This window comes from Pseudopodoces humilis, chromosome 7 (assembly GCF_049639895.1).
Source record: "Pseudopodoces humilis isolate 2021_Gansu_Grassland_sample_001 chromosome 7, ASM4963989v1, whole genome shotgun sequence".
NCBI classification, from domain to species: domain Eukaryota; kingdom Metazoa; phylum Chordata; class Aves; order Passeriformes; family Paridae; genus Pseudopodoces; species Pseudopodoces humilis.
Genome location: NC_142206.1, coordinates 49,405,992 through 49,427,053, shown reverse-complemented (window position 1 = coordinate 49,427,053; position 21,062 = coordinate 49,405,992). Strand labels below are relative to the sequence as shown.

At 35.9% G+C, this 21,062-nt stretch overlaps 1 protein-coding gene across 2 annotated transcripts in view; it reads right to left on the bottom strand.

Moving 5' to 3' along the window:
* Window positions 1-2,634: 2,634 nt before the first annotated feature.
* Window positions 2,635-21,062, bottom strand: part of VRK1 (VRK serine/threonine kinase 1) — a 35,733-nt gene continuing 17,305 nt past the window's right edge. For both annotated transcript variants that reach the window (XM_088057630.1, XM_005520148.3), the window contains exons 9-13: window positions 20,034-20,154; window positions 19,099-19,157; window positions 18,032-18,210; window positions 14,066-14,153; window positions 2,635-3,998 (exon numbers count right to left, since the gene is read on the bottom strand). In XM_088057630.1, coding sequence (XP_087913756.1) covers window positions 3,916-3,998; window positions 14,066-14,153; window positions 18,032-18,210; window positions 19,099-19,157; window positions 20,034-20,154 — 530 coding nt within the window. In that variant the 3' untranslated portion in view covers window positions 2,635-3,915. The remainder of the gene's footprint in view (window positions 3,999-14,065; window positions 14,154-18,031; window positions 18,211-19,098; window positions 19,158-20,033; window positions 20,155-21,062) is intronic.

Below are 21,062 nucleotides of genomic sequence, written 5' to 3'. Positions count from 1 at the left end.
TATGTATTGGTTATTAAGACACAATCTGGAGTCTGCCTCACACCTCCTACAATGAAGCTACTGATACTCACCTATCATCACCTCCACCGGGCACTGCAAACCATCCTTGAAACAGCTCATCAGTAACTGGTAGACTCTCTATTAAAGCCATAGCAGCATCTGATGTCTTCCCAAAAGTAAAGATTTTTCTTTTTTAAGCAGAAAAATCTGAGAAAGGCATTATTAGTCACAGGATGAACCAAAGGCAGTTAATCTCCTGTCTACACCTTCAGAAAGAAAAGAGTACAAAAAGCTAATTTAAACAAATGCTACTAGGGATAAAATATTCAGACTGATGCTACATTAAATTACATGGGAGGCTGAGGTATCCAGCCATGGTCTTCAGTAAAAAAGAAAATTATAGGGTCTATCAATTAGAGAAGTGGTGTTCTGAGCCTATGTGCTGGCATGCTTACAGTTTTTTTTATGTCTGGCAGGACGTTTTACAAACTAAACTCAGCAAGATGACAATTCCACCAGAAGGTGCTTCAGATGGTTTTGCTAATAATTTTGATCAGCTGAAACGGAGAAAAACATCACTTTATTTATTTGGCTTTTCCAGAACCTGTCAAATCTGAGCAGAACAATTAATTGCCTCCTTCTACATCTCCCCCTGCCCCTCTTTCCCACCTTTTTCCAGAAAAGACACACTTCAATTACTTACTTTTTCTACAAGTATTCTGCATATTCAGTCTTTGTTCCCAAAACAAACTTTGGTCATTCTTCATGCACTTCCTTTCTAGAAGGACATGCCATTTCTCGAGAATATTCATTGGAGGCTGGTACTGCTACTGCTGCAAAGATGTAAGTGCTAACCACCATGTATTGGCTTTTGTTTTAATAGCCTTTTAACCAACTTTGTTAATGGACTGAATGCAATTTAGATATGGAACTTGGCTAAAATGTAGCTTCAATTGGCTATTAAAATTTAAGAGCCAACTAAGATAGCTAATTACAAAAAAGCTCCAGTGATAATGCTAAGCAGAATTAGTAATAGCAAATGACAGTCTGTCTAGTCTTATTCCCAAAGGGAAAGAAACTCTTAACTGAGAAGTCAACCAGACAACGTGCAGAAAACCTAATTGCATTACTGGTATTATGGCATCCCAAATCTGGCAGCTCACTGGGACAAAACAGTGAGAAAAGTCTGTCAAACTACTCAGGAAAGCAACTGACCCCCTTCTTACTGCTAGCTGCAGCAAATATTGGGAATTATTATTTTATATTAATTTCTTGGAAAATAATCCCGCAAAAATTATCAAACCAGCACCATCTAAAAAATATGTTATATCCATCCTGAATCTGACTGCCTCTCCAGATATTTTAGATCGGGGAAAATATAAACAATCTGTCTGCAAAATGTTCAAGCACTAAAAGAAGCATTCTGTGCTTCATTATCAATATCCTCATTACACCATCAGCTGAAGTGCTGACTAGTTCTTCTGTGAAGATTTATCATGTATGGTGGCCACTTTGAAACATAGGTAGCGGAGTCTTTAACATTCCCTACTCAAGTGTTTCCCTGCTGTGCCTGTAAATGTCAGTCCAGTTTTTTCACGGCTGCACGCACAGATTAGAAACAGCAGGAGAGCTTGGGAGTATGACTACAATACTAGTAAGGACACTTGTCTTCATGGCACTGCTCAAGTGATTCTTGGAATGCAGGACCCTGCTGTTTTCTAATATTTACACACAACTGGAGTCATCAAGAGCAGTAAATGCAGTCTAAAGGCAGCTTGCTTCTTTTGTGTTAGGGCTTTACTTTCAAACGGGGATGTCAACAAAATCCAACTGCACCCTCCTCTTCTCATGAAGTGCTGTATTTCCCCATCAGCGCTTGGCAAAGCAGAGAGAACACATGTGTGCAAGCACACACTGTATGTGATCCATACGGTAGCGCTGCGGGTATGATCACAGCCTTCCCCTCCGCTCCTCCTGGCCGTCCCACGCTTTAAACACTACTGCAGTTACAGCGAGCTGGTGCCTGGGGTTTTGCAGTGCCTTGTAAGCAGAGACAAGCCCTGAAACAACATTCACCTTGAATGAAAAGCACCCTTTCCCTTCACAGAACACCTGCCAGGACATTTTTTTCCCGGACATTTTTGGGGTGGGAGGAAGTAGGGGTGGCTTATGAAATTCGCACCTCAAAACATTCTTTTCAAATATATGGAAATAAATGTTTGTTCCATTTAGCTTTGGTGGTGTCAAAAGAAAACACACTGCTTGAGAACTTGGAAAGTTATCAAAGGAAGTTTAGTGATAAATAAGTTACTAAAAAAAATAAAATGTCAAACTACTGAAGTACAAAAGAATTACATTAACTTTGAGTATGTGACAAGGAAGAGAATACAGTATGCCTTACTGACAATAGCTATTCAGAACAGCGTAACATACTTCCTGAACAAAATGATTAAACGAGATCATTAAAATAATAGTTTGATATGAGGAGTTTTAAACTTGAGAGAGGCTTTAGCAATCCTATTTTAACATCTGAAATGAAGAGAATGCTACACTTAAAGTTGTCAGCCACACTTTGCTAATACTCAGGAAAACAAGCCTAACAGTCAACAGAAATGAGAAAGCACCTCTTAAAAATATGGTAGTCCAGTTTTATTTCAAAACAACGGATTCCCTTGTTACAAAACATAACCTCGTCATTCATTCATTCAACAGTGCTACAACATATTTATTTAATCTCATGAGTTGCTACTCAGACATGATACAATCAAGCAAGCTGGACATCCACACAAATACACTCTCACTGGCTCATATGGATTCCTTTTGGTTCACCAAACTTTTGGCTACCCTGATAAGAATGATGTTCATGCCTTACTATGTGTATGTTGCAGTAGATATATGAAATGCAGCAATGTTTCACTCAGGAATTCAACACTGTTTTTTGACTTACAGCTCTAAAGAGAGGACTCAAAGCCAACCAATGAAGTACTTTTACAAAAGGCTTTGGAAGATTACATGCTTCTCAAGCATTAAAAAAGGTAAACCATTATTGCTATGAGACAATATTACACTGAAACTAGATTCTGCACCAAGTTACCTATTATATTCTAGTCTTTTCACTAAAATAAAAAGAAAACCTGAGGGGGTGATCGAGAATAGGCACTGGTTTTTAAGTTGGTTCTTTTATTTGCCCCGGGCCCTCTGTCTGAAATTCTGGTCTCTTTCTTTCCAGAGAAACTGAATAATTGGAAAAATTCTACAAACACAAATACTATGCAAAAAATGGCTAAAATTTAGTACCTGTCTTCCAAAAAATTGATTATGTGCATTTTATATTAACCAGAATGGAAGGACATGATTTTTGCCTTATGTTCTGTTTTTAATTCAAACACTTGAAACATATTTAAAAGCTATTTCTGCTTTTTCAGACTTCATCTCAGTGTGTATTTAAGTGACCACCAATATGACTTTACTCAAAACTGTGAGAAATCAGATGCAACACTGCTGTTTCTTATACAGTATTCATAATGAAACTATTAAATAAGGCTTTATCTCTACATTATGAAGCAGGAAAAAAGCGCTCTCTTTTAGTTTGCCTTTAAGACGTGAATTCATGTATATAAAGAATAAAAATGCATCCCCACTTCAGAAGTTGGCAAAATTTTGCATTAGTACTTAAGTATACATAAATTATGCAAATGTCTCAATAAAACATTTATTCTTCAAAAACAGGTACAAACAGCAGTCCATGTTTTTATAGGATTCATCATTTAGAAAGAAAAGAAAAAGATTCCAGTGCTACAAAAAAAAAACCCACAGAAAAAGAAAAAAACAAACCCCCAAAAAAACCAACAAAAAAACCACAACCAAACCAGAAATGAGCCACAGAGCAACTTAATTGGTTGCTCCATATATTATTTACTTCTGGACTCTCTTTCTGGTTGCTGTGCTTTTCTTGGGTTTTGGTGAGGTCATCTTCTGAGTTCTGGCAGCAACTGCATCTGCAATTCAAACAAAACAGACTTTGTGTTAAATAAAATAACAAAAACAGATCACAAGAAAACACTTTCAGTTTTTAAAAGGATAGCTCAACTCAAATCATTCATTGAGCGTTAAGTGGGGATGGGGAATATGCCATGGACAGAGGAAAATCTACAACTATTTCTGGGCACTCAGCTTCTCTTAAAAAACATGTTGTACAGTTCGACTTCTCCAAGAGTATCATCACATGGAGCTGAGTCATTTTTTAGCTCATCTTCACCAGAAGAATTGAGATCCTCTACAAAATCAACACCTCTCCTTCCTCCCCATGTGCCAACTTTTAGTTTTATAATATTTTCCAGTACTAAGCCATTTTTTGAATTTTGTGCTAAGCTCATCCAGCTGTGGGATCACAGTTTAACCCCAGAGAGTAACTACCTACCATGCAGAAATCATTCCCTCACTCCTCCTCCCCTCTGACTGGGAAGTGGAGGAGAATTGGAAAAAGGAAAAAAAAACCCCACAGATTGAAATAGAAACAGTTAAATAATTACAATAAAGTAAATAATAACAAAAGTAAAAAAAAGAGATGAACTACCACAAATGTAAAAAAAAACCCAACCCACAAGTGATGTACAATACTCACTCAGTATATATATATACACTCACTCATCACTCACTGACTGATGCCCAGCCCGCCCCCCAGCAGTAACTGACCCTTCCCACCCAACTCCCCCATTTTATACACTGGGTATCACATTCCATGGGATGGAATATCTCTTTGGCCAGTTTGGATCAGCTGGCCTGGCTGAGCTCTCTCCTGGCTTCTTGTGCATCTCCTCACTGGCAGGGTACAGGAAACTGGAAGTCCTTGACTCAGGGTAAGCACTGCTCAGCAACAGCCAAAACATCTGTGTTATCCACATCATTCTCATACTAAATCCAAAACACAGCTCTGCACCAGTTACTAGGAAGAATATTAACTCTATCCCAGCTGAAAATAGGACACTTTGCAAAGAAATTTTGTTCTGGTATTCTCAGAGTTTAGTGAAATGTGTCATCTTAGAGCATTCTGAATGGAGTTTATACAGGGGGAAGTAGAAGGCACACAGGTGAAACAGAAAGATTTCCATTTGGCAATGTCAGCTGTTAAACCAGCTCAGCTATCAGTGCAACTGTGCCTAGAGATTCAATCTATCAACTGACAATATTTTATTAACAAAGGTCGGAATAATCCCATCTAAATAAGATTCCTAGTAAACCTGGCAGGCAGGTTGTTCAAAGAGACCATACCTAAAAGCAATAATAAAACCTCCCCCTGCACTGATTCTTGTCTGCCTACTACCAGAGAAATGGAAGAAAACAAAACACCACTGCTCATTTCTGTGAATCGCATTCAACCACAGTCACTTTGACAAAAAAATATTACACACAAAAAATGTCTACCTTTTTCCATATACAGTAACAATGAAATGTTTTTCATCTCCTAATCATGTCTTTTTTTTTTCTCTTCTTAATCCTAAATTCCTCCTTGAAGATAGCATGCTTAATTACTTCAGTTCCTGCTTGTAAAACTATATATAATTCCTCAATCCATGTCAAGTGTACAGATAAAGAAAAGTAAAACTGAATTTCATGAACGTCCTAAGAAAGAAGCTGCTTGCTTAAGACAACAGCCTTTGAGCAGTGGGAGTCACTAATCATTCAAGCTCAATGAGTAAACTTGGGTGAATCAAGGAGGCAGAGAACAATGGAAAACAAAGCTTTATAAAAGAAACTTTGTTTAAATAAAAGAAACCCAGCAGTACTGTGTATAGTTCTGGGCTCATCCTACAAAAAAGATCTGAGAAAAATGCGGAGAAAAAGTGGTTTCTAGCGCTTCAACAAAAACAACATGAAAACATTGAATTAAACTAGTTTATCTGAAGAGAGTTAAAAAAAAAAAGAAAAATGGGAGATATATGATCTGCAAAAGGTTGCTGCATAAAATGAGTGTGATTTTCATGTCCACAGCAGCTAGGACAACTAGTAAGCTTAAGAGAGATTCACTTTAGGTAAGAAAAATATTCAAATACTCCCCCTTATTAAATCATTTGTAATAGTAAGGATAGTTAAGTATTACAAGTGGTGTTGACCGGGGAAGTTTTAGAATAATCATAGAGGTTTTAAGATAAAATATTAGCATGTATCAAGATTAATACCAACATCAATTGATTGGACTGGTGTACAGAGCATCTTCTTGATGTCCCTTCTCATCTTCCAATTTTATGTACACTGTTTAGAACCACACAAGTCTTATGACTAAGAAATAAAACTGTGCTCAAGTCAAAAAATTCTAAGTTTCTGTAAAATTACAGAAGTTCCTTGGGTAAAAACAGTCACAACTTTCCCTGTTTAAATTGCCTTCTTTGATGAAAAGGAGGACAGTGAGAGATTTGAAAACATGAAAATGCAGCAACTGAGCAGATAAAATCAGGTAGGATTTAGGTGACTTCTAAGTTACATCATAAGTTAGAATATCTGAAAACAGAGCCACATACAGATTTTAGACTGTTAGCAAACATCAGGTAAGTGAAAAATATCTAATAGCAGACATGCTAGAAGTAAGCCAACTGCATCACCTTCCATATGTTGAATCTACACTTGACACAGACTAAGTACATGCCAGTCTCCAGCTAATGGGCTGAAGAGTTTCAGCAACTATAGCTCTTAAGCCAAATTTGTAGTCATCATCATTGAATAAAACACCTAACATCAAAAGAAGTATATTGACCAGACATTACAAGATTTCCTTTCTCAAAAAGAGCCCCACACCTAATGTCCATGCATATGTGTGCACAATCTTACACACATATTTTGTTCTACATTTACATCTTTAAGAAACAAAGGTCAGTAAATCTGGAGTGGTGGATGATGTGGTGGAGTTCTCTGGAAGAGACATTCTCCACTGGTATCCACACACATGAAGCTTAATTATCATTTCTGTGTAGACACCCCTATGTGCCACTGTAGGACAGTGTTAGGACTGATGTTGCTTTAATACAGGCAACTACATGCCTGTATTAAATTATTCTACACATAAATATGTGAAATTGCCACAGTTAACCTGAGAAGTGATAAGGTAGGAATGAGACTGTCCCTAATCTATGATCTTACATATGCCACTACTACAGATTGCAGTGCAATCAATTATTGCCAAGAATAATTCTGTTACTAATTCAAGTAATAAATATATACTTGTGGTTTCCAAAGCAGCTGAGCTTAGAACTGCCAGTTCTTCCAAATTCTTCCTGATCACAGTATCACTTTTCTCTTGTAAAATGTGCTCCAGGTATATTTCAGCTGTCTTTGTTGGTATCAAATAACCAATCATTTTACTAGATGGCTCTCTAGGAGACCTTTTCCTTCAATTGCCCCTTTAAAGGGTTCTACAATCATCAGATTGAAAAAGGAAACAAGAAACTGGAACCCATACATTTGATATTTACATATGGAAGGAATAAGAAAATAGTGCTGGAAGCCGAAGACTACATTCAGCAACCAGATGCAAATATCAAATGGGAACTTAGGCCAGGCTGCAGCATTTAATGAGTTAAACACCAGTATTCTCCAATCACTTTGGGCTGTTTGAATATGGCACCAATGAAGAGATACTCTTCTTTTATAGAAGATAAAAGATGAAATCTTCTTCTAAGAAGATTTTCCTTCTTTTAAGGAAGTGTCCTCTGACAAGCTCTTTCCCAGCTCAGCCAGGGAACTCCTGTATAACTGAAAAAACCTGGTGAATAACACTTCTCAGACAAGCATTTTTCAGTACTCTGAAGCTGCTGAAGAAATTGCAAAGGCAACAAATAGTAGTTGTGGTTAGTTGGCCTTTTTTGTTTTGACAGCAGCTCTTTTTCCATAAGAATTCAGAAATATGACTCAGAAAAAAAAAGGAGAGATCAGAAGAATGCAAATATGGACTTGAATTCCAGTATATATGACTGTGGGTGGGGATAAGAGAGAAAAGTTAGTGAACTTGTGGGATGTGGCTTAGCTTTAGCTACTCTGCTCTGCCAAGTACTCCCTTTCCTGCAACAAATAAAGCAAATACTTTTCAAATTCTCATAAGGAAAAACATCAGAACACAAGAATCTATTATTTATAACTTTATGCCTGTATACTTCTTACTGATAACATCAAATATATGTGTGTTCTTTTAAGAATTTTAATATAAAATTATTCCAGATGAAACTGAAACTGTTTTACTTCTATTTGCAAAAACTGCTTCACTGATGATATTTCAAAACACAATTGTACATAAACAGAAATAATTCATCCCATGCAGCATGTGTCTGAAATTAACCTTCCTCTTCACCACACAGCAATTTGCAGGAAGAAGGCAGTTTAATCCAAAACATTACTTGCAATCTTGCAAAAGGTTAGTTCCCTGCAAAAATCTGAGTCACTACAGTACAATTTTTCTTTCCTGTAGAAAAATTTCACTTGCAAATTTTATATCTGAGTTTGAATTGCAATACTTGTTCAACATACTACAATTCATCTTCAGGTCACAGTAAAACAACCAAAAAAGCAGACATAACTTTTTTTTTCTTAAATTACTTAGTTCTACATGTAAAGTTATGATACAAAACCTTACACATGTCAAATTTTCATTACAAGGTGCTTTAATACTTTTTATTAGCAGCAAACACAACAAAGTCCCATGAAATGTAAAAAGGGAACCTAAATTACTTATATTTTAAATGTGTTTAAATGCTAGAAATTATCTGAAGCCATTGTACAGAAATAAGCCTAAAATATAAAGGTAGATTAAATTAATAACTGTGTTCCAAGCACACACAGAAGTACACAGTAACACTCCCATACTTTACATGTTGGACACTAATTTTTTCCTTTTATTATGATTAGTGGCACATGTTCAAAGTAATTCTCACTGAATTTGTCACTTGCAAATTGTCCAAAAAACACTACTATTTGTGAAGAACTACAGAGATAAATGTAAACCAAATCTATTTTAAATGTAAACCAAATCTATTTCCTATCCACAATATTTAAAAGTCTTTAAAATTAAAAGCATCTCCTAACACACCTTTTCGAATTTAAACAGGATTTGAAGATCCTCAGTCCCGGGGAAGGCATAAAAAGACAGATCACTTTTTATTCAGTGTTTGAATATACTTAATGCAAAATATAGAAGTCAGTTTGTCAATATTTCAGGCGATTGTAAACAGTATTTCTCTGCTTAAAACCCAGATCTTTATGGTAATTTTTAGATACAACATTGCAGAACATGCTTTTAACCTCTAAACCCAGCTCACATAACTCTTGTACTAGAACATTTAACTTGCAACATTCCTGAGAAAGGGAAGGGAAGGCTAAGAATAGCACAGAAAGGGACAGATCTTTCAGTCACTAACCACAGAGATGGATAGTTTTAGAATTTGTATCTACTTTCTCCTGGAGTCTGTAACAGATAGTAGGCAATACCTAATCCTCCACAAGAAAGAAGAGATGCATAACACAATCAGACCTACTGTCCAGTACAAGTCTCACAGAAAATAAGCCTTTTAGAGTACAAGATTAAGGGGAAAAAAAAAATCTACCTGTAATGTGGGCATTGGTACAGAGCAGAAAGACAAGTAGCAAGTTGCACCATAAACAAGCTCAAAAAAGATATGATTTGCTTTCTCCTAAAGCTTTGTGACAAAGCCAAAAATTCTCTAAATGCAAAAAAGCACCTAAATGGACATTAAGTAATAAATCTTACTTGAATAAAGAAAAAAAAAGATTTAAGACTAACCCAGATACTGATTTATGCAAAGCCATGCAAGGTAAATAAACATAAAGCTAAGTACCTATTAATTGAGAAATCATTTTAAACCACAATTTTTGAATGTTCTTCTAACCAATCAGTATGATTGTTTTCATATTGAAGCTGTTTATTATTCATAGTTTTTCATTTATATTGCAACAGTAACCAAAGACCCCATTTAAGGCCTTAATATAGTAGATGCTGTCCAGCAATGCAGACCAGCAGAAGTCCTGCCCATAGTAGTAGTGACTATTTTAAAAGTATATTAAAAATATAGTACTTTCATTGTCATAGCTACTTTAATATTTTTCTCTACATGTCCTAATTAATAAACGCCAAAACTGTCTTTAAAAAATGCAGAACAGAAAATAAAAAAGGCTGTTCTAAAAAAATTCTGTATTGCTCTAATCCAATCTTCATCAACCCCGAAATTTAAAAATACCTGCTGGGGTAGTTGTTATATTTCTCTTGTAGCTTTGAACCTAGGATTATTCACAAATTGTCATGAAATACTTGTTTTTCCAGCATTTATGAGATTTTTCACTGAGGATGCCTGTACTATCTGCCTGTTCCACCAAACTGATCAAAAATAAGCGTATCAGTCCTATCATATTATGCACTACACCCCTGCATGAGTGTTGGTGATATGTACAGTGTATGCCGAAGTTTGTTATTCTGTTTTAACAGTATCATCATTTATAAGCATCTATATTTTTCTACAGTAATGGAAGGCAGCTAACACTGAAAATGGAGCTGCAACAGAGGGGGGAAAAGCTTCTCATTTAAATAAAAATCATTTCTTCTGACAGCACTTTTCCTGGTGGAGATAGATTGGCTAATATAATAATTCAACATCATCTATACTACTTTGTAAAGAATACCTTGCAAAATTCCCCTTTTCAGGGAAGCCTATGGGTACATTATGTCAGGAAAAAAAAACAAAAAGCTGCCTACATGCAAATATAAACAAAAAGCAATTTAAGAATTTCACTAAATTTCATGCAACTTATTTTTAAAGTCCAACACAGCTTGTTTCTCAAGGGCTTTCTGAAATTCTGTTGCCAAACAGTCACTTGACTGTTCCAGAAACACTGATGGCTGACAGGATTGGAAGAGAAGGCCTTTAACAACCTCATCTGATATGGCCACTTTTACACTGAGAACAACCAAAGGCAGCTGACAGCAGAAGCAAGAATTTCCAATGACTGCTGTCCTTTCTCAGTGCCATACTGTCTTCCTCTTCCTCCTCCAAGTCTGTGGCTCCCCAACCCCAACAGATTTCAATACTCACAGACTTCCTGTAGCCACTGAGTACCTTAGAGTACTCAAAATGCCACACAGCTGATCAGTATCTTTTGGAGACAACTAATCTTTTGGACTGGACAAGACAAATTGCATAGTCAGATGTGGTTAATGCTGATGAGCTGAACAGCAAGAGGCTGCACAGCTCTTCTTGCCATTGCTTTCTGTTCAAACACTTCTGAGATGTCTGAATACCTAAAGAGCATCTACCATTCCACCGTATTTATGCCTCTTCAAAACCAATAAAACAGAATTTTAACAACTTTTAAAGCATTCCTGTATGACTCAAGTTCAAGTTGTATAACTAAGAGGGATCAAGAAAATATCCATTTTACTGAACTTCAGGATTTTATTTTTTTTTTTTTAGTCACAGGAAAAATAATGGAGAAACAAGTCCATGATAACACAAAACTAGTCAGATTTGGAAACACAGTTTTAAGTATTTCTATAATAATCAGCCCTTTTCAAACTATAAAAGCATCAGAATCAGAAGATTATGAAACAGTCACCCTTTCCTTCAACACAGATTTATGAATCATGTAATAGTTGGTAAAGTTTTTAACTCCAAATTCGGAGAGAACCAAATGAGTAAGTACATGTATCACATTTCACCTGAAAGCATTTTATATACTCCCTCTACTTAGTATTCATTAAATTGAGTAGTGTAAAAAAGGTGACATTAGAGCCATTTCATCTGTAACTCTGCTGAACTAGCAAGAGGAAGTTTTTCTCATCTATCTTGGAAATCTATACAGCCTCCCAAATACCTTTACTTAGTCTGAAAAAAACATTGTTTACAGAAAGCTGATGTTACCACCTGGATTGCAATTCTTCAAGTTCTTTTCCATCTCTTTCTAAAAGAATTTCAATCTACAATACCAGGAAAAAGTAGTCTAACATAAGAAAAGAAAGTATATTCTGCATATGTGCATCAAATCACAACCAGAAAATAGTCAACTGTATTTTTTGTTAAAAAGTCTTAAATTATATCTAAAATACTAAAACTGTGTCAGTGTCATATAAAGTAATTCTATTGCTTTGAAAGGAGGAATAATCCAATTAACACTTTTTCAGCCACTGACAGACTACAGAGTTTATAACAAATTGAAGTCAATAAGTAAATAGGCATTCAAAAATGTGAAATAATCATTGGTCTCAATGATTAAAATGCTATATGAACAGCTGAAAATGATCAAAGCAGAGTCACCTCCTGGAATAACATTAACTTCATTCCTTGTACTTTGTGCCATAAAGTTTGAGTAAGTATACCAGAGTAAATCCAGAACTCACCAATATTATTACTGTCCTTAAAAGGTTAAAAGTTTCGGATCCTGCAATACTCCTTCATCAAACCATTTTTAAACAAGGAGATTTTTCGGGGGGTAGACTTCAGTCCTAGTGCTTTATTATTTTTAGACTATTTGACTACAGACAACATCTGGTATTTGACTTAAAATTATAAACTGAAAATTCTTTAGGAAAAGTATCTTTGCTATTACTTGAATTCAGTTCACATTTACATAAAGGCATTACAAGTTCAGATCCATAAAGCAGTTTGACTGGACACTCACCATCAGCTTACCCTATACAGATCTACTGAAGATTTCTCATGTGGGATTTTCAATAATCCTACTTTATCTGTCCGTAACTTTTTCCATACTGCACTGAAACTATGCCAAATTATGTTGAAATAATAGCTTCAGCATTTTCTAATCTTATAGCTAATCCTTTCCTTAACTTTAAACACGCTTGCTTTTGGAAGCTGTTGCTGTTAGCCCTTGGCTTTAATACTCTGTGAAGAGGAATCCTGAGGAGTCAGCATGTTTTTACAGTGAACTGGACAAGACAGGAGGACAAAAATAAGAATGATCAGAGAATGAATAATGGCAAAATAACAGGGTTCAGCCATGAATTTTTATCATCCAGCAATTCAAGCAGCCTTGGGCAGTACTTAATTGGAGCATAATCCTTTCTTACACAGAAAGTTGAAATATTTTAACTTTATTAAATAAAGTTAATATAAGAAGAAATTGCAAAAGATCAAAAGCACTTGAACTGCTAAAGGTTCTATTGGGTATTTGATGGCCATGTGGCTGGGTTTTGGTAAGCCGAGGTCGGCTTCAGAGCTAGCTCTGTGGGGAGAGGCCAGATGCTCTCCTGTGGCTGACATAGCCCTTTCCAGCTGGCTCCAGTACAAACCCACTGTAGGCCAAAGCTTCAGAAGAAACCCATTGTAGGCCAAAGCTGAGCCAAATTTGTTTGTGGCACCTCAGTGGAAAGATTTAAGAAAGGACAAAACAATTTGCTGGACAAGTAGAATTGCAGTAGCAGTGCAGGAGAAGAGCGGGAAACAGCAGACAGAATACCAAAATCAGAGGTGGAAATGGTACTCCATTGCACCAGAGCACATATTCCCTGTAGCTCAGGAAGGACCCAGAACGGAGGAGATATCACCTGCAACTCGTGTGAGAGCCCAACCTGGAGAAAATGGGTATTTCCTGAAAAAACTGGGCCAATTTTTTTTTTTTTTTCCCAGAAACACTGCAACCCAGAAGAGAGCCCGGGAGCAGGGGGAAAATGTAAGGATGAAGGAGCAGCAGAGACCACAGCAGACTTCCCCTCCAGGACCCCTGCACTGAACAAGAAGGGTGCTAGAGTTTAGGGTGAAGTAGTTAGGTTGAGCTTGGGGGAAGGAGAAAGAAAGGTGTTGTTTTAATGTTTGCCACTATCCAAATTTATTTTAAATTTATAATATATTACATTTATTTTCCTCAAATTGAGTCTGGTTTGCCCAAAACAGTAAACAGTAATAGACTTCCTCATCTTTGTTTTAAGGTTTTCTCATCCTATTTTCTCCTTCTGTCCCACTGAGGAGTGGAGCAAGTGGCTATGTGGGGGGTCTGCACTTCAGCCAAGCTCTCCTGCCACACCAGTACATGTGACTGTTAGAACAACCTTTTGACTTACTAGAAATAGCAACTTTCTTTTTCTTTGGACTTCCTGTGTCTCCCATTTCCACCTCAGTGCTCTCACTAGCTGCAGCCTTTCTTCTTTTCTGAAAAATAAACAAATAAATACCTAAATAACAAAAAATAGCAATTGAGCTCAAGTGCAGGAAAGACTATGTAAAGTAGACAATATCCTCACAAGGTATTGCCTTATTTTATATTATGTATTATAAAATGTCTCCAGTCATAGAGAAAATTTATTCCTATATTAACACAAGAATACTGGTACTAATCCATACACGATTTAAAACAACAGTTCTCCAATCTGCAGATCACTTTAGTAGGTGAAATTTTGATGTAGGAAAACATGAGGTGTTGCGATCATAACCTGGGGAGTTTTTTAACTTACACTGAATAAATGTTACAAGAGGAGCAATCTGAAAAACCTAACACATAAAAACACTTTATCCAAAGTTCATATTAATTGGGTTTTTCTAAAAAAATTACACATTAAATTCAAGTTTTTCTGTATCTTTGCTTCTTAAGGCTTTCTTTGCACAGCTTAAAAGCAGCTAATACTCACTCTACCAGTACTTTTTTTTTTTAAATAGCAACCATGGATTCTGTTCCAACAACAGGTATTTGGAAAATCTGAAATCTTTTCAAGGTACATTATCTTAAAACCTTTAAGTGGATAGAACTCTTAACTGTGTATTACAATTAATCCTACTATTGCAAAGTATTCCTGAAGTACTTATGGAAAATTATTGTTTTAAAGACATAATTTTTACAAAAGATGAACAGACCTGCATCAGGCATTCATGAAAAGCGTTGAACACTGGAGGAGTTTTACCTTTCCTTCTTCTTTATTTATTTTTTAATTGTGTGAGACTAGAGCTTTACTAATACAGCTTTAAAAGTGGCTACAACTTCACACAGCTCACGGGAGAAGGGGAGAGTGCATTACATCTTTCCTTTCCAAAGTGTTGCTTCATGATTACCATCTAAACCCTGCTGGGCTGAACAGATTGGTTCGATAATTACATACAATAACTGCAGTGGGCAGGTAACCCTCAGCTGGCACAGGGCAGCTCCCCTGTGAGAACTTCCATATGCAAACTGCACTGATGGAGTGCATTAGGTACATCTTTCCTGCCGGTGCACAGGCCTGATTACCGCCAGCCAAGACTCCAAGGTTAGCATGTCAGCAGATTTGTGATGCATTAGGCAGGAATAAACACAGACACTTTTGCTCATTCTGACCAAAATTAAGGAGGACTATTTCAGCACTGTACTGCTTTTATATGAGAGATAATGCATTCCTCCCAATTGTACTAGGAAACATTTTAAATGCTCATCAGAAAAACAGATATTCAATACATATTACACAAAGGCAAAATACATTTATCTTGTTCCCAAGCTTATTTAATAAAAAGTGGTTTCTTAATCTTGATGCAGGTGAATTACATGGCAGTAGAAATCAGGCAGCATTCATCTGACAAAAGCAACACTTGCACATCTGAACCTGAACATTAGAAGGAACCACAAATCACTAAGATCTGTATTTTTCCAGGCTACTTTACTCCCAGTATTTCCCAGCCACTCTTCAGCACTGAACAACAGTAAAATGTGGTCCTCGCTCTAAATAATTTAGTCAAGAGCTTGAAATACTTCCTTCAATACCTGGTACTGCTAGCTTCTTGTTTGTCTAGAACTACCAGAGAATACCACACTCACAAACTATACAGGAAAAGGAAAAAACTCAAGCAGAGCTGCGGACTATGTTTCATTTACTTATACATCTGGGGAAACTTGAGCCATGATAAAGAAAATAAAATGCTTACAGCAGACATCTGTGACTTTTACCCAAATACCAACACTGGAGAATGACTGAGATTCCAGAACAACCATGCTTATATGTAACATATAATGACCACCATGGCTCAATTAGCTGAAAGCACAGGAGAATCCTACATTCTAAGAATGTATTTACATTGAAGGTAGAAATATTACGTCCCAGCTAAGAAACAGCGTAACTTCAGAATATCAAATAACACTGTTTTAAGAAAATATTATGGTAGACTGCACCAAAAGAAATGAAGAACAGGAGTGTTAAGACCTGCTGTGATTAAAAGATCAGTAGAGACAAAACGTCATACATGTTTTGTGTTAGAGGTCACAATCTTTTCAAGGGTGGATGCCACACTGCATTTTCTTTCTCAAATTAAGCATTAAGAATGCCAAACAAAATGCAGCACACAACAGAAGATCCTGGCCTTCAGAGGCAAAATGCTTCTGATCAATGGCAAATTATCTTTATGGAGAGTAGTTTTTAATGAAGTTTGGAATTTGGAGCTTATCTTTAAAACACTAAGTCATCTCCTACCCTAGCCTATACTGCAGTTGCTACAAGGCCCACAAAACCCAACATAGAAGGGTAATCTGTCCTGGTGTTTGGTCAAAAGCAAGGTTATGATGTCAATCAATCTTATTCTGTCCGGACATTCTAGCAGTAGCTGGCATGAAGTAGCATCAAGTCCACTGAAATATGAAGCAGACTCTGAAAACACTTACTCAAGTGGCCCAGTGTCACTGTGTGTTTTATCTAAAGTGCTTCATATTTCTGATAACTGAGTAAGCTGACCATACATATGGTTCTCAAAGTATATTAAAAAAAGAGAAACCCAATGAAAAGGCTTACTTCTATTTGATGTCAGGAGGTAAGAACCTACAGAAAAGATTATCCCACCCTTTTGTAATGGTCTTGACTGATACAGGCTAAAAAGCCAAGATTTTTGAAGTTTTTGTTCCATTGAAAATGTGCACCAGACATCCCTGCTGGACAAGGACATTAAAGGTCACAGATGTTGGCTCTGCAGCAGGCCAACTTACTCAGCAAAGAAACCAGCCAACCATTAAAGACAGATTATTTTTTCCCCAAAATACAGGTCGCAAGCCATATCAAACCACAGGGGAACAGAACTTACGCTATCAAGATCTCCTTTTGGAGGGACCATTACACTCAGTTCAGTAGAAAACATTAGTATAGAGGCCACAGCTGTATGATTGTAGCCAAAATACTTTTTACTAGGCAAAAAGATCCAAGAAAAGCTGAACGTTTATCTTCAGAAGACTCTAGAATCATACAGGGTTTTTTTTTCCTGCTTTTTCCCCATGTTTAACACACTGCTGATCATGTCAGTAAGCAGGCAACGTACTTGTACTATTATCCTGTATTAGAATTCTCAGTTCATGCTAAAGGAACCAATAAACTGCCCACCTGCTATTAACAAATGTAAATAAAGAAGAAATAAATGCAGTTTGAAGTAGAAGATGAAAATTACTGTCCTATTATGTGACCACTTTTTTATGGTTATAAGCTGTTTTAACATACACTTTCCCCAAAGCTTAAAAAGTCCTTAATGCCATATTCAAATTCAAGTCCAGAGTTTAAGCCTTCTTAAATACAAGGAAAATAACCCTAGCCTACCAATACAGTTAACACTCAAAAATAACATACCAGATCACAGTGAAATCAGTATGTGAATTCCAGAATCAAATACCTGGCATAAAGATGTATACTTAAAACTAAGTTTTGAATTAGTCATGGAAAGGAAACTAATATGAAACAAAAACTAGACTAATCTTACATGTACTTTGATCCATCTGGAGTTTTACCAATTTAAAGAAAGTAAATTAACCAAATGTTCATCTGTTCAAACGTCATTATATCCAGGTATACAAATTTTATTATCCAAGGTACTATCTACTATGAAAGTACCTCTATAAGCATCATTCTACATTAAGTTTTATTAACAATTAGTTAAGTTGAATTAGAGAAATAATGTGTGTAACTAGAACTTAAACATTTCACTAGTTAATTATTTGCTACTAGATTAAGTTATGACACCTAATTCCAATACCACTAACTCTTACTTAGCTCAACAAAATGCAATAAAAATTACATGAATTTTTAGAGTAAAACCTTTTGCACAGGATTTCTTGGAAAGTCTCCATTCTCTGCCAAGCCAAAGTCAAGCACGCCATCATCCTTTTGTCCAATGCCCTTGAGACCTTGCAAAAGTATTTCTCGGAAATGCTGATAAACAGGTTTCTCTTCATAGCTGAGTAGCTTCACCTTTTCCATATATTTGGCCAATTCATCTAAAGAAATGGCACCTCCAATTAATTTCTATTTGAAAATGTTTTAATCATTCACTTTTACTACAAAAGAGACAGAAATTATGCATGCACTACTTACGCTATTTTTGAAATGGTTATTTATAAACTCATAATAATTATGTCTTTACTACTACACATTTTAGAAAAAAATTATACCAAGGTTCATTACTCAGTGGTGACAGCATCACTGTTTTTTACATGCTTATTGTAATGAAGAAAACAGTCAGTTGTAAAAAACCTAATAGGCCAATCTTCACCAATGAATGCTTACTTACATGGTATTTCTTACGTCTATATTTAAAAATGTGGAAAAGGAAATTCAATGTTATCTCAGAACTACATTAGTTCAAGACTGAAACGTACACTAAAAAATACATGAAACATCAGACCACTGAAAAAACAAGTCACACTGCAATGAGAAAACTCTTCTGACCACCAGGAATAGCTGGAAATAACTAAATATTAACATCCCAAGAAAGTCCATTTCTATTAAAGTCGGTTTAAAAAAAAAAAATGTATTCACCAAATCACATATGCCAAACAGGAACAACCTATACTTTAAGTTTGCATTACTTCTTAAATTTCCATATCTAAAATTCTGTTATCTGAATTAAATTAAAATAATTTTAATTAACTTAATAATAATTAAATTAAAAAATCAATTTACACATCGCATGTTTGAAATTAATACTGTGCTTAACCAGAAGCAACACAGTGTCTGTGGTGCATATAACTGCAGCCAAAACAAACAGTCTAGACTTCTCTTAGGCAACAATCTAATTCATGCCACTTTATTGTTCCTGATTGAAAGGAAAAATTAAAATATATAAAAAGTTCAGTAAACAAGTATTTTAAAATAGCTCCCCTTACCTGGTTTATTTTTCCCAGGAAAGCATTTGTCCATCAAAATGGAAATATTATCTCTACATCTGAAAAATAAAATTAGTCAAAACTACTGTTTCTTTTGAATTTTCAAAATTCTGTCCTGTTCTGATAAACTATTTAAGTAGCTAGTTTGGGCCACTGTCAGATGCAAGGAAAACTACTGCATAAACCTCTGGTATGACTCAGTATAGCCATTTGTAGGTGTGCAGCACATTTGAGAATCTGATGAATGTCAGATGGGCCATCTGAAAGAGTCTTTGATTCTTAAAAGCAAGTAGAAGACTGAAGAAGAAGAACTGGTCCATTCTCAACCCTCACATACCAATTCTAAGGAAGCCAAATAACAAATACTTGTTAATGAGACAGAAACTGCTGTGCTGGGACAGCTCTCTTCATATTAAATACATGACAAGAGAAGGTTGATCTGGGCTGAGGGGAAGATGATAACATGTTGACATTGAGGCTGAGGGACAAAATGAAATATAATTTTAAAATCCCCTAACAGTAGTGTTCTAGCTGGAATGACGCTCAAAGACATTTGAGATTCCCCTTTAGCCTTCATTTCTGCCACATGTATCAGAGCATGGTGTAAAAGGGACTCGCACTCCACACTTCTCTTCCTGTAAAGCATGACTGATGATTACCTGCATCCTGCTAAGAGTGCTTTTGGCTTCACCATGGCAATTCTAGAGTGCCAATACCACAGTGGAAAAATAAAATCTCACATACACAAAAGAAAACAGCAGAACAGTACAACTGAAGTTTAATTACAAGTCAAGGATACATGAGACACAAAAGGAAAATGGGGGCTACACAAAAAGATAGCTACTCACCAAAAGGGAACATACTGAAAGTACAGAGCATTTCTACTGAAAGACATTTTCATTTTCATAAGAGAATGAAAACAAGTGGTTTCTCACCTGATTTTTGAGTCTCTGACAAAATTTGGATCTTTCAAATTATCTTCCCATGGTAGATGGCCACTAAGCCAATGAATCATACAGTAACCCAGGATCTCCAGATCACCACGTCTCGATGGTGCTAAATATATATGCACACATAAAAAAACTGACCATAACATCAGCTTAGAAAGCACACACAGTTTAACAGTAAAAATTTATAAATATGTTAAGACAATGCTAACAATGTAACGCTACTGTATCTGTTACTTATGTCTTTATTTTAGCATGAAAGGTAGGAAGGAAAAAATACTGTTCCCACATCTGGAAGGATCACTTCATTTTCAAGTCCTTTATCAATCTCCCCTATTCAAAGACATGACATGCTGCAGTTATCCCAATTTGGGAAGCTTTTTAAGTACTTCGGTTGTGGAAAAAATAGAACAAGCTGGTGAAGTGATTGACTTTCTGTTCAAAATAGTTTTTACTTCCCTTTGTCTATAAAAAGGTAGAAGTGCTGAAACCCCACCTCCCTCAAAAAATATTCTACAATGCTGAATTATTTTATGTGGCCTGAAAACTGAACAAAGGACAGTATGATATCAGATCCCTAAGCCTTCACAAAAAAACCCCACCAAAACAATTCACATGAACAGTGACCACAAACTACACTAGAAGTATAAATCAACAAATCAAGTTGTCTTTGATTATGTTACACTTTAAGTATCCTCAAGTAAATAATCATTTTCAACAACTGTTATTTTTTCAGAAAACACTCCTATGCTAATAAAGCAAAATTTAAGAATTAAAAAAATGAAGCTGGCATTCACTATAATTCCTCAATGATTAATCTGACATAAACCTGTCCTTTACATATTTAACCTTTTCTCACTTACTGCTTTCTGATGTTCAGTGACTATAGGCATAATTAATTAATTAAATGAAGTTTTTTAAGTTAAAATAAAAAATATTTTCACATTGATAACAGCAACTATTTTTCTCCTAAAACCAGTACCTATTTTTCTACTGAGATCTCACAAGCACTATTAC